Here is a 14,812-nt window from a genome sequence, read left to right on the forward strand (position 1 = left end):
AAATTTTCATGATCTTGGATTTGGCAATGGTTTTTTAGATATGACACCAAAAGCACAGTAATTGAAAGAGAAAAAAATAGATAAATTGGACTTCATCAAAACACAGAACATTGTGCATCTAAGAACACTAACACGAAAGTGAAAAGACAGCCCATGGAATGGAAAAAATATTTGCAAATCCTTTATCTTATAAGAGTCTAATAACCAGAATATATAAAGAACTCTTGCAGTACAACAATAAAAAGATAACCCAATTTAAAAATGAGCAAAGGATTTGAATAGACATTTCTGTCTATATACAAATGGTCAATAATCACATGAGAAGATACTCAACATCATTAGTCATTAGAGAAATGTAAATCAGAACTATAATAAGATATCATTTCACACACACTAGGATGGCCATAACATAAGCAAAAACAAAAACAACCCCACAAAAGATAAAATAACTAGGGTTGGAAAGGATGTAGAGAAATTGGAACACTCATACTTTGTTGGTGGGAATGTAAAATGATGCAGCTGCATGGAAAAGAGTTTGGTGGTTTCTCAAAAAGTTCAACATACAATTACCATGTGACCCAGTAATTCCACTTATAGCTATATACCCAAGAGAAGTAAAAACAAGATTTCAAATTAAAACTTATACATGAATGTTCATAGCACCATTACTTATAATAGCCAAAAAGTGGAAACAACACAATGTCCATTAACTGATGATTGGTTATGTGGAATATCCATACAGTGGAATATTATTCAGCTATAAAAAGGAATGAAATACTGATATATGCTACAACATAGGTGAATCTTGAAAACATGCAAAGTGAAAGAAGCCAGACATAAAAAAACACATATTATACTCCATTCATATGAAATGTCCAGAACAGGCAAGTCCAGAGAGATGGAAAGCAGATTAGTGTTTGTCAGGGACTGGGGAGAGGGGAATGAGAAGTTACTTCTTAATGGGTACAGAGTTTCTTTTTGGTGTGATGAAGATATTCTGGAATTGGATAGCCTCTGAATTGTACATTTTTAAATTATTAAAATGGTGAATTTTATATTATATGAATTCAAATCTATAAGAAAAAAGAAAGACAATCCAGTGAGGGGTCGGGAGGGGAAGAGATATGAACTAGCATTTTACAAAAGTGAATATCCAACAGGCCGATATTCATATGAAGGTGTTCAACATTAATGGTCATCAAAGGGAAAAAATGAAAAATGCAATAGGAATTGATGTTCAATTGGAAGAAAAAGATTCTATTAGCTGTTTCAAAACTTGTTATAGACAAGTTATTTAGGTTATTACCTAAACTTCTACCTTAAGGGAAAAAAAGGGAAAACTAGAAAAAACTAGGAAAAAAGGGGGGAGAAAACTGAAACCAAAGCAAGCAGAAGGAAGAAATAATAAAGATTGGAGCAGAGATAACTGAACAGAGGAAAAAAAAATGATAGAATCAATGAAACCACAATTTGGTTCTTTGCAAAGATCAATGAAATTGACAAACTTTTAACTAGACTGACCAAGAAAAAATCAGACATGACTCAAATTATTAAAATCAAGAATGGAAGTGGGGAAAAAAAAAAAAAGAATGGAAGTGGGGACATTATTATAGACCTTACAGACATAAAAAGGATTATAAGAGAATACTATGAACAACTATACACCATATATTAGATAACTCGGATGAAATGGACAAATTCCTAGAAACACACAAACTACTAAAACTGGTTCAAGAAGAACTAGAAAATCTTATAGACCTATAACAAGTAAAGGCAATCAAATATCTCCTAACAAAGAAAGCACAGGGCCAGATGGCTTAACTGTTGAACTCTACCAAACACTTAAAGAATCTGCCAGATGAGTTTAGATTCCCTTCATTAATCACTAATATTTATTGAATACTTATATTATCAAATTTAATCCACCACTATGAGATAAACTGAGGCACAGAGAGCTTTTATTATCTTGTCCATAGTTGCACAGTAGGTGGAAAGACAAGCAACCATGCCTGAGTCCTTACTCTTCCTCTTTCCTAAATACTCTAATAGCACCCTGGCTAGGACACCCTTAGAGAGCTGATCCTGGGCTGAGTTAATGAGGGGATGAGGCAGCTATGGAGCTGAGTCGTATGTCATGAGACTGTCTTTGTGCCTATGTACACAGATGGGAGTAACTGCTATGGCAGAGTATGGCTGAGATATGACATTCTACCAGGCACCAGCTTCCACTGATAGTGATGCCTTGGATAATGAGTATTACTATGCTAAGGCTATAGAATCCTGACGCTAAAGAGAACTAACATTAATAATAGAGAGAATGAGGGGCTTCCCTGGTGGCGCAGTGGTTGAGAGTCTGCCTGCCAGTGCAGGGGACACGGGTTCGAGCCCTGGTCTGGGAAGATCCCACATGCCGCGGAGCGGCTGGGCCCGTGGGCCATAACTACTGAGCCTGTGCATCTGGAGCCTGTGCTGCGCAACAAGAGAGGCCGCGATAGTGAGAGGCCCACGCACCGCGATGAAGAGTGGCCCCCGCTCGCCGCAACTGGAGAAAGCCCTCGCGCAGAAACGAGGACCCAACACAGCCAAAAAAAAATAAAAAGTCCCAATGCCCACCCATACCAACTGAATCAGAATTTCTGGGGTTGGAACCAGGCATCAATATTAGCTCTCCAGGTAATTCCAGAATGCAGCCAAGTTTGAGAACCAGAATGCAGCTTTATGTCTCCTAATACTAAAGGGACACATAACTCTTATGTGATGCTTTTCATTTTGGAGGCTGTGTCCCCACACATAAGGGTATCCAGCTACCTCCCACTTGTCTGATAAGTGTAAAAGCAGTGAGCTTCCAGTAGGACCTTGGACAAGAGAAAGCTCTCCAGCTGGTCCATGTAGCAGACAAGTTACCCTGCCACTGGCCTTTTGTGACAAATCATATCTTACATAGCTAAAAGGGTCTGAAGTAGACTGGAATGATGGATGAGGACTGTTGCTAGCCTTGATAGAAAACTTAACAGCAGAGGTCAACTGCTGAGGTCAACTGAATTCCAGAGTAAGGAAATGCCCCTTGAGCAGGTAACCATCATTCCCTCCTTTTATTTTTCATTATTTTCCCCTCCTTTTAAGTAGGAGTTACTGTAACTTTCCCCCCTCTTCCTTCCTTGTCTCTCCCTATTGACTCTTGTGTATTTGGGTGTGAGCTAAATTTACCATTTATTTCACAGATTGCAGAATAGTCAGATGGGCTTTCTAAGGAACCAAAGGATAAATAGTTATTACCTGGAGATAGTAGGCTCTGAGAGGCTTAGCCCTCTGACATTGGCTGTGGATTCTGTGGTCTGCTATTAGGAGAGGGGTCTGTGCTAGAGTTGTGCATAACGTTTTTGAATCATGGTAGCAGGGAATATTTTAGATATGTGGAAAGAAGTGATTGACAGCTATAAGTGAATGTGGTAGACACTTTTAGAGGCATCTACCGAGCTCACAACGGTATATCCTTCTCTGAGAACCTCCCCAGAGTGTGACCTACCCTGCAGTAAGCCTACCCCGTGGCGCCGCTGCTGGGAGCATGCGTGGATGCTGTGCCATACGGGTTTTCTCTTCCAGGAATTTAGAGTTTTGAAGGAAGAAATCTTGAGTCTGGAGATAGTTGGAGCTTGGTCATATTTGAAGACCTTTAGGGGAAGTTTACAATTTTCAACTGTTGAAGCCCTTGTACTTCCCTGGCTCTTGCTTATGGCCTGGTTGTAGTGATGTGCTAGTAAATTTTTACACAATCACCTCCTTAGAAAGATGGAAAGGGAAGGGAAGGGAAGGGGATAGAACCCTGATTTCTAGTGTTTGCTGATTCCCATGGTGCAAACATTCCCACCATGGCCGACATCAAGCTACCACAGTGAAGTCACTGAACAGGGTTGGGAAGTGTTGCGCACAACACGTTCTCACACGCAGGTACGAACCAGCTTCAGTATACCACTGTCTGGCCGTCAACTCTCCCTTGTATCTAGTAGAACTCTCCAGTAGCCTCGCAGTAATCTCCCTTTTGGGTTTATACAGCTCAAGGGGAATGTCTGTTCTTTGCAACCAAAGTATCTTTAACTAAAACACCTAGCTAGCATAACCACCTTTTATTCTGAACAGTTACAGCCAACTTACTAAAAGTGTGTTCTAACTTTGGCTGATTTTTAAATATTTATAGCTATATTCATTTATATGCAAAACTCATATCTATTTCTACAAATGTGCAGTCCTCGCCAGGTCCAGAAAAGACTTTTTAAGTCTATTCGATGTTTTTATCCTAAGCAGTTGCTTAGGATAACAGTGTTGTCTTGGGAAATTCCTGCCCTCTGGTGTCCAGTATGGGGAACTACTTTTGTCTGAGCTGTGAAATGTTACAGGGGGACTAAGACCAGGTGAGTTCGAAGCTTTTGGCACCCATTAGGGACTATTCCCTGGGTATAGACAGGTGGGTATTATGCAGATTGGCTCCCCACGTTTCTTTCTTGATGAAGTTCAAGGGAACTTTACACCAGGTTTCTCAGTCTCATCACGATTGACATTTTGAGCCAGATGATTCTTTGATGTGGGGCCTGCCCTGTGCATTGTAGGATGTTTAGCAGCATTCCTGGCCTCTGCCCACTAGAGTTGCATAGCAACCGCACCCCCCCCCCCAAGTTGTGACAACCAACAATATCTTGAGAGATTGCCAAATGTCCCTGGGGTCAGTGCAGGGGTGGGGCGTGGGCATGCAGCAGTGGCGGTGGTTGTACAAAATCATCCTGGTTGAGAACGGCGGCTCTGCTCTGATGGAGTAAGCTCGTCCCATGCATCACTGACCTTAAGCAGCACTGAACTCAGTAGGTTAGGGTACCCGGTTAGAGCCTGAAGCTCAGAGCTCGACTCGAGTTCCCATACTGATAGAAAAGCATCTGCTTTGTAGTAGGACACAGAGTCCACAGTCAAAAAAAAATTTTTTTTTGATTAAAAAAAGCACTTCTTATGAGGCATGACGGGAGTGGACGTAACGATTCATTCGTTCATTCACCTAGTAGATATTCGTTAAGCAGCGCCTCTGAGAGAGGTGATGTAATGGTTGCTGCAGCTGATGCAAAGGCAGACTATGGTCCTGCCTTTAAGGAACTCACAGTTCTAGAAGGGTTCAGTGGGGATATTTGCAGTTGTAAGAGAAACCCGGATTCCAAGTGACTTAATAACGGGACCTTATTGGCTCACGCATTCGAAAAGTCCACAGGCAGTTCAGGCTTTAGGTAAGGCTGGAGCCCGTGGCTCAGGGTTGTCATCAAGGACTGTGGTTCCTTCAGTGTCCCTGCTCCTCCTGTCCTATTGTCAGTTTCATCCTAAGGCTGACCTCCCTTGTGATCCCCAGAAGTGTTAGTGGCTTCTAATGTTACATGTGTCCGTATTTCCAGTAAAAGACCTGAGATTCAATTTGATTGCATTAGCTTAGATCACCTGCCCACCCCCGAATTAGTCATTGCCACCAGGGGGAGGGAAAGTGTTGATTGGCTTAGTCTGGGTCACTTGGTCCAACTATGGCACTAGTTTCCATAGAAATCACACAGACTCCATAGAGGAGACCAGGCTTTGCTGGGGAGGGAGAAAGAGAGCCACAGATGCTGGGCGAATGTGCAGCCCTCAAGCAGCCAAAGCCCTCGCAAGCTCTTTGCTGCTCTTCACACAGGCTCTGCTATGAGAGTTCATCCAGTCCCAAGGCCTTGGCGCCGTCTGGGTGGGTCTCCGTGAAGGTCTCGTCACAGTCCTCTGTGCTTTGTGTCTGCTGCTTCTCCCTCTGAAACCTCACTCCACCTCCACTCCTCACAGTGACCCCCTTCTCTTCCCGCAAAGCTCAATTCAGAGGCAGCCCCTCTGAGGCTATTTCCACCTCCCAGACGTCCTCTCCTCCTCTGTACCCCCTTGGCCCTTGAACTTTCCTGGGCCTCGTATTGCTCAGGTTCCATTTGACTTTCTCCAGCGTGGATCCAGGCTGAGTTTAGACCTACCTTCTGCCTCTGAAGAGTCTGGGTCCACTAAGTTCTCTCTCTCTAATTCCTAAGACAAGGATTGAGAGCTTTTGGTGGTGACTCCTTGCTGTCCAGATTTCAAAAACAAGATGGTTAAAGTGTGTGTGTGTGTGTGCACATACGTGAAAGAGAGAGTAAGGGAAGCTGTGGGAAGAGCAAAGGATTTGGAGTCAGACAGTCCTGGGTTTGAATCCTAGCTCTGCACCCTTACAGACCTGAGGCTTTGACCAATGGATCCCCACTTAACCCAGCTTTCTCACCTTAAAAGAAGTATGCATTGTATGTTATGCATTCAAGCTTTCTATGATGTTTCGCACTTGTGAGTATGCTACCATGCCTGTGTTATTCATTTACATAAGGTACACTTAGTTAACAGTGATTTAATAAATTCTTATAACTGTAAGTACTGCCATAGCTATCAGTAAATCACATAGTGACTTTGGCTGAGAGAGAGAAAATGAGTCATTACAAGAAGGACAAGAGAAGTCAGGCCCTTCTAGCCTTACAGAAACTTCTCCCCCTCCAGCTGCATGGAACCCCCAGAGTGGAAGGAGGAGGCATGGCTGTCCCTTCCACCCACCCCCTCACCCAGCTTTACCCTCTGAGGCACTTCCTTGGTATAACAGCTTATGAGTGCCCACTGGGCTTATGGCGGCCCTGCAGGCACAACATAAAGTTGAGAATGATTGCAGAGTCTTTTATTTATTTTTACATGATCTATTTTAACTAATTTAATGCACTTGGGGCAGGTTTCGTGCAGAAAAAGTGGGAAGTGGTACGGGCCTAGGAGCATACCTAGCTTTTAAAATATTACTTCTTATTAGCAAAAATTCCCCTTTATCAGATTCTTCTATAAAGCAGCATTTTCCTTGATAGGAAACATGGCCCTCCATATGCATGGTGTCAACACATGTATCCTCATCAGCTTCTCTGGTGTGAGTTTCAGCTCAGTTGCTGCCCAGCTGGGTGGCTTAACCTTTCTGAACCTCACTTTGCTCATCTACAAAATGGGAATAATTCTCTGCTATGAGGGAATCATGCCCTGTTGCATATCCCATGCACCACACTACATCAGGCTGCTCCACTTCAATTTTTGTATTTATTATAAATACACCCCCCCCCCCAAGTCTTGCTGGAAATTCAGCAAGTCTCTCCCAGGGCTCCCTTGGCCAGATATATTCCCCAGAGGTCAGGACTAGTAACCACCAGATATGGTTATGGCATTGTTTTCTCCCTCTGCCCTCGTGCCCCACCCAGACCTTCATGGGCAAGCCTTATTTTACTGGCACTTAATTACTTCAGCGCATCACTTTGGGAAGCTCTATATAAGCATTTGTTGTTATAAAAGTTAGCGAATCTCAACCACGTTCTTCCTATCTTTGTAACAGTGGACAAATTTTTAGAAGGACACAAGGACTATTTGGAGTCTAAGTATTTAAAATTCTGCAACTGACAATTCTGAACATCTTTGGGAGAAAATGCACACTCCATGACTAGACCAGAATATACTGAGAAAATAATTTATTCAATTGTAAATCAGGAATTTTATTTATTTTTTTTAATGCTGAACTATTAATAACATCTTGAGTTTGTCTATTTGGAATTTTAAGTGAATTAAAAAAAAATCAAGATTCCTTCAAAAGGAAACATCAGTCCTTTAATCTTTGAGGATAGATCATTTCTTTGCTTTGGGAATTAAACCATGAACTCTCCCTACTCCAGAATGGATCCCAGAAAACTTGAGTTATAGAGAAGCAAGAGTCCAAACTGACCTGCAATCTCCTTTTTCTTTTACAAGGGCACTTCTTCAGGATTTTTGTTGGTTTTGTTGTGTTTTGCTGGGTTGTGAAAATTCTTGGCAAGAATTGAAGACTAGGAGGCACAGTGAAACAGTAGCGAAAATGGAGGTTTGATTTTATCAAAGAAGCCCATGGTGCTGAACATCAAGCCAGTGCAATGGCTCTTCAAGTAAATTGCTTGAAAATGGAAACCAGTGACCTAAACTGGAACACAAGCAAAATATAAACATGCCTGCATATGTAAATGTTGCCTCCTAACTTCCTTTACATTGAATTGCTTAACTTTAAATAATATGTAAGATTTCATAGCTTCTCTTAGAGAAAGGAATTGAATGTTAAGCTGTTCAGTCACGAAGACCGGGTCTCCCATTGCCATCCCCTCTACTTTTGATATAAAATCAATGAACTGTTTTATGATACACATCTGGTTGTTACACTTCAGTAGTGCAGATGGGGCAGGGGAAAACAAGAGGTTCCTTGATGTCAGCCCTCCAAGTTGGGGCGTGATGGGCTGAGGGTTAGAGCAGGTGGTGGCAGGATTTGCTGATGACTGACTGTCATGAAGGCCAGGTCTGGGAAACGTGTAACCCCTTGCAAGCCTCTTCAGTCCCCTGCAGGTCTTTGTCTACTCTGACACCACCCACTTCCTCTGGCCAAGGATTTGAAGACTCAAGTTCCAGAGCATGGTGGACCGAATATGACTTGGCCAAAACAAGAAGCCTCTTCTAAGACAACACTTCTCTTGGTGTCATAACGGTTGAGGAGACTGGAGACCACCCACATTGCCTCCCATTCAGCGCCTGGATCCATGCTGCTGTATTTATGTGCCAACCCCATGCCCTGTTCCCCTCAGAGGTGGCATTGCCCCCACAGTGATCAGTCCCCTGTCTTTCTACTCTCTCTTTGCTATTTCATGGCAAACTTACTTTGAGGCTTTGTTTTCATTTCATGCTGAGCACCCATTGGCTCATCAGATTCCCTGTGACTCCCAACATTCGTCACTGTGATATCCACTGGGAGTCTTGACCAGTCTTTGCACGGAAGCCAAACAACGTCCTGATAAGAAAAGGACGTGGACTACAAATGGCCTGAAGTACTCTGCTGTTGAAACCACTTGAGGGTTGCCAAGGTTAACTGTGTCCTACTAAGAGTTCTCCTGTTTGCAAAGCAACTCTGTTGCTTTAGACTCAGCAGAGACAGGAAGACACTGAAATCAAGAGGACAACCGCTCACAATTGTATCTTGTTGCCAAACACTTCCCTATGCATACTTTTCTATGGTAGGTCAACTGATGCATGTAGAGTGTTTCTGGCTTTTTCTTTGCCCATGACAATTTTCTTTTTTTTTTTGGTTTAGCTGATAGTGTATCCCCCCAACCCAGAATAGATAAGAAATCACTAGGAATTTACATCTGATTACCATAGGTTCATTCTCCCATATTACAAGGCTTGAAGTTGCAAGGAGGAATAATATGTACTTGCTGTGTTGGTGTTTTGTTAGTATTTTTTTTTAAGTTGAAATTAAGTGTTACTTTTCTGAAGTAGCCAGAATAATACTCTCTCAAATTCAGAAACCTACCGGCACAATTTAAAGTCAGACGTTATTTCTAACCAAATTATATTCTTTTGTCTGCCAAGATATCTTGACAAGCTTAATATCTGAAGGCAGGCCTATATGATAATCCCAGCAGTATTCTGGGGATAAGATTTTAGTGGGTTTGTTGAGAAGGAAATACTTGTTTAGATGGCTTTCATCATGCCACTCGGCTTCTATGTCATTTTTCTTGTCCTGGAGGATTCCCTTGAAGCACTCCTGGGTGATGTTTAGGACCTGAGTGGGTGTTCCCCCAAAAATGGCCGCATGGTAATAAAAATCCCCCTGGCCAAACGGAATGTATGCTGCGGACTCTTTCCGCCTCTCGTAGGTGAACTCGTCAGGATCTGCCTTGTACCACCAGGCCTGTAGCTGAGCCACCGACTGGCCCAGGGTCTCCAGCCCAAAGGTGTCTTGGAAGACCTGGTCCACGTCCATGCAGAAGAGGAAGTCGACCTCATGCTGGATGTGGGCTACAATGTGCTCCCCGATGGTCTTCATGCGCATCATGCTGATGTCCTGCCACCTCTTCTCAGGCCTGATCTCAAACACTTTGAAGGAACGCAGAGGACCCAGCTCTATCAAAGGCATCCTGGATATATCATCCACCATGATGTAAAATATGACTCTGTGGCCAACCATGAAGTACTTATTAGCAGATGTTAAGAACTCCTCCAAGTAATGCTCAATGTATCTGAAACAAAGAAGAATGGGATAAATGTAACCTCTAGGACTTCTGCAGGAGGCGACATGCTATTCTCATCATCTTGTCTGTATTTTGCAGTTTAGGAAAGGAATTATTTTTTCCCCCATCCCAGACAAGTGCTTTCACACAGAAGGACATTCCTGGCCACTCTCCACCATTCAGTCACTCAACTCTAGGGAGGTGGAGTGACTTACCTGATTGATGATTCTAGAAGGGTGACTGGGCATGCCCAGCCCCGCCCCCTCCTCTCTCACTCTTGGAAGCCTGCCAGGTGGAAAGAACATGTGTTCTCAACTGCTCTGGGCCTTGTACTGGTAGCTTAGTGGTACAGGCCCTGCTCCCACAACAAGAGGCTTGCAGTTTCTTGTGCTGTAGGTGCCTGGATGCCCAAGTCTTTCTAATTCTGTGGTTCAACATCAGGAGGCATAGGGCCTTCAGATATAAGCCACATTCTCCAGTATCAGCTTTAACTGTAATGAAGGTGATATTCACTACCATCTGCCTTACTTAGCCCCTTGTCTTATTTATCAGTTGATTCAGACTTTGGGTAGGCAGAGGGGTACTGGTTCTTTTTTTTTCCTGCTTTATTGAGATATAATTGACATGTATCACTGTGTAAGTTTAACGTGTGCCAAGTGTTGATTTGGTACACAGATATTACAAAATGATTACCACTGTAGCATTAGTTAACACCTTCATCACATCACATAATTATCATTTCTTTTTTTGTGGCAAGAAGATTTGAGACTTATTCTCTGAACAGTTTTCAAGTATATAATACAATTTTATTAACGATAATCACCATGCTGTATGTTAGATCCCCAGAACTTATTCATCTGATAACTGCAGGTTTGTACCCTTCAATCAACATCAGGGGGCACTAGTTCTTAGGCCTCCTTTGAAAACCCCAACCTATACTCCAACGTTGCTATTGCCCTACCAGATGCAAGGGTGACGTGACCCTTGGGTCCTTTGGGGATGCATTAAGTCTAACCATCGCCACTCTCTTATCCTTCTCTGGGACCCAGAGAATGGGTTATGGGATATAGATATCCTTCCATATTACACATTCACCTTGTGAATTTCCCTCTGGTCACCCCAAACACCAATCCGTTAACCAGATACCGACATTATAAGACCCATCCCAATACCAGAGCAAACAAGCTCTGATTTAACCTTATTTTAACTATCTCATTTCCTTTTTTAAAAATAGATTTTATTTTTTAGAGCATGTTTAGGCTCACGGCAAAATTGAGCTGAAATTGCAGAGAGTTCCCATATACCCCCCCGCTCCCCCGTCCCTCCCACAGCCTCCCCAATATCAACGTCCAGCACCAGGGTGGCACATGCATTGCAGTCGATGAACCCACATTGACACATCATTATCAGGCTAAGTCCACAGTTTACATTCTATGGGTTTGGACAAATATATAATGACAGGTATCTTCCATTATGTATGGTATTATACAGAGTATTTTCACTGCCCTAAAAATTCTGTGTTATGCCTATTCATCCATTTCCCCACTCCAACCCCTGGTAACTACTGATCTTTTTACTTTCTCCATAGTTTTGCCTTTTCCAGAATGTCATATATAGTTGAAATCGTACAGTATGTAGTCTTTTCAGATTGGTTTCTTTTACTTAGTAATGTGCATTTAAGGTTCCTCCATGTCTTCTTAAGCCTTGATAGTGTTTATTTTTTTTTGCCCTGATAATATTCCACCCCCTGGATGTGCCACGGCTTATTGATCCACTCACCTACTACAGGACACCTTAGTTACTTCCAAGTGTGGGCAATTATGAATAAAGCTGGCTGCTATAAACACCTGTATGCAAATTTCTGTGTGGACATAAAGTTTCAACTTTTTTGGGTAAACGCCAAGGAGTGCAATGGCTGGACCGTATGATAAAAGTATGTTTCGTTTTGTTAAGAATCTGCCAAACTGTCTTCCAAAGTGGCTGTACCATTTTGCACTCTCACCAGCAGTGAATAAGAGCTCCTCTTGCTCCACATTTTCGCCAGCAGTTGGTGTTGTCAGTGTTTTGGATTTGGGTCACTCTAATAGGTATGCAGTGGTATTTTAGCTATTTACTTATTCATTCAAAAAACATCATGTTTGGGACTTCCCTGGTGGCGCAGTGGTTAAGAATCCGCCTGCCAATGCAGGAGACAGCGGTTCGATCCCTGGTCCGGGAAGATCCCACATGCCGCGGGGCAACTAAGCCCGTGCGCCACAACTACTGAGCCTGCGCTCTAGAGCCTGTGAGCCACAACTACTGAAGCCCGTGCGCCTAGAGCCCGTGCTCCGCAACAAGAGAAGCCACCGCAATGAGCAGCCCCCGCTCGCTGCAACTAGAGAAAGGCCGCACGCAGCACCGAAGACCCAGCGCAGCCAAAAATAAAATTAAATAAATAAATTAAAACAAAACAAAACAAAACATCATGTTCGTGTCTTCTGTAAGCCAAGCTACACGCTATCTTGTGAAGCCATGGGGATGATAGAGAAGGGGAAGAAGGAGTAGTTGGTTGGCTTAACACAACTCATGCCACCCCCAGACTCATGCTCAGTGCATGTGGAATGAGTGTAATTTGCTGACCACACTAACGGCCAATTATGGTGTTTCGTGAGTAATAATAACTGGCACTTCTTTTTGCTTTTTGGTTGCTGCTTGGATTCCCTTTCGTTACTACAAAAATAAACTGTGCTTTTAATATTGGTCTCTGGAAACCCCAGCGTTGACAGTATTGATTCTTTAAATGGAGAGAATATATCGGAGCAATATAAAGAGGGACTTCAACATGGCTCTGGGGCTGGTGGTCAGGAAATTCTTCCATACTCTGGAACTTTAAGAACAATCTATTGCACCCTGAAGCCTGGGAGACAATCCCAGGGGAAGGGAGGGGGCCTTTGTGAGGTTTAACATTGTTTAGAGATTAAAGCACTGCGGTTGGCTCTGTGCATTGTTATTTGAAAACAAACCAAACATCATATCTCCTAATAGTCCAAATCCACTCTTGGGAGGATTTATTGCTGCTGAGTACAAACAGTCCTCTCATGCCCCCGAGCGGAGAGCACATGGATTTCACCAGGATATGCGATTTACAGTTTAGTTCTGAGAAGCTGCAAGGAGAAGGCAGAAACCACTGTGGAGCCACCGGCAACGTTCTGTTCTTTTTGGAAACATCAGGATTAAATCAGTCAGCAGTGTGGCTGGCTTGTCCCCTCTCGTACCAAAGGATAAGGGGAGCTGAGCATCTGCTCCCGACTCAGTACAGATTCTTCTAGTAAAAATGTCAAAACTCCGGTCACCCTTCTCAATTAGAGATGCCGCCTAGGCCCCTGGGATCAGCACATTCAGTGACATTGGGACTTGATCAGTACGGTGATGGCGATGGCTTCTGGGCTCTGGGTTGGAGGTCTCGGGAGAACGCTCTGATCTTCACTCAGATCATCCTGGGCCTTCACCTCTCTTTGTACAGGCGAGAGGTCAACTTTCCATGTGGCTTTTGGAAAAGGTACAGATGGGAAGCCCCAGAGAGGGGGCGGGGGGTGGGGGCGGAGGCTAATAGGAAAAGTGAACTTTTAATTTTGTTTTGGAAAAAAAAAAATCTTCAAAAGAACAAAATGGGTTATATTGTATTTTAAACTAAGATTACAGCTACTACTTTTTTTTTTTTTTAATTTTTGGCTGCATTGGGTCTTCGTTGCTGCGCACGGGCTTTCTCTAGTTGTGGCGAGCGGGGCCTACTCTTCGTTGTGGTGCACGGGCTTCTCATTGCAGTGGCTTCTCTTGTTGCGGAGCACGGGCTCTAGGCGCGTGGGCTTCAGTAGTTGCAGCACGCAGGCTCAGTAGTTGTGGCACGCAGGCCCTAGAGTGCATGGGCTTCAGTAGTTGTGGCACACGGGCCCAGTAGCTGTGGCTTGCGGGCTCTAGAGCTCAGGCTCAGTAGTTGTGGTGCACGGGCTTAGTTGTTACGTGGCATGTGGGATCTCCCCAGACCCGGTATCAAAGCCAGGTCCCCTGCATTGGCAGGCAGATTCTTAACCACTGTGCCACCAGGGAAGTCCTGCTACTACTTTTAAGTAAGAATGATTGCAGTTTGGGGAGAAATGTTCTAAACAAGGAAATGGAAGCTGAAACAGGAACCTATCCAACCTCTGGAAGAGGAAGTTCTGACCAGCCAAATCTCCTGGGGCCAAAGTCTCCAGGACGAATGGGGTAGGAAGCAGCCCAGGAACCCATGGAGGAGTGGTCAGCCATGCTGATGTGGAAAACCACCGCACTTAGGTCACTTCTCTCCCTGGTCCTTGGTCCGGGGTCTTGAGAGTGTAGGAGAAACAATGACGCCCATTCGGGCTGTCTAACAGCTGGCATTTTTGGAATTTCCAGAGAGAGCTGTGGAGATCAGGGCAGAGGCGGCTGTGGGCGTGCTGTAGACTCCAGGCTCAGTGGGTGCAGCAGACATTCTTACCTGCAACCGAGGCCCTCAATGAGGTGGGAAGTTGTCGACTCCCCGATCACTGTCTTGTTCTCAGCCTTTTGGGGCCTCAGCAGAAATGAGCCTGAAATGGTCCTATTACTCCATTCTCCTGTCTAATAATTCAGACACGTCACAAACAGCCTCTGTAAGCCCAGGGGGGCCCCTTGCCAACCTTCTGACAGTGGAACAAGAA

General features: G+C 43.8%; 1 protein-coding gene across 3 annotated transcripts in view; it reads right to left on the bottom strand.

The window, feature by feature from the left end:
• Nucleotides 1–7,542: 7,542 nt before the first annotated feature.
• Nucleotides 7,543–14,812, bottom strand: part of GGTA1 (glycoprotein alpha-galactosyltransferase 1 (inactive)) — a 65,561-nt gene continuing 58,291 nt past the window's right edge. For all 3 annotated transcript variants that reach the window (XM_057548259.1, XM_057548260.1, XM_057548261.1), the window contains one exon: nucleotides 7,543–10,124. In XM_057548259.1, coding sequence (XP_057404242.1) covers nucleotides 9,431–10,124 — 694 coding nt within the window. In that variant the 3' untranslated portion in view covers nucleotides 7,543–9,430. The remainder of the gene's footprint in view (nucleotides 10,125–14,812) is intronic.

The sequence above is a fragment of the Balaenoptera acutorostrata genome, chromosome 6, assembly GCF_949987535.1.
Source record: "Balaenoptera acutorostrata chromosome 6, mBalAcu1.1, whole genome shotgun sequence".
Lineage (NCBI taxonomy): Eukaryota > Metazoa > Chordata > Mammalia > Artiodactyla > Balaenopteridae > Balaenoptera > Balaenoptera acutorostrata.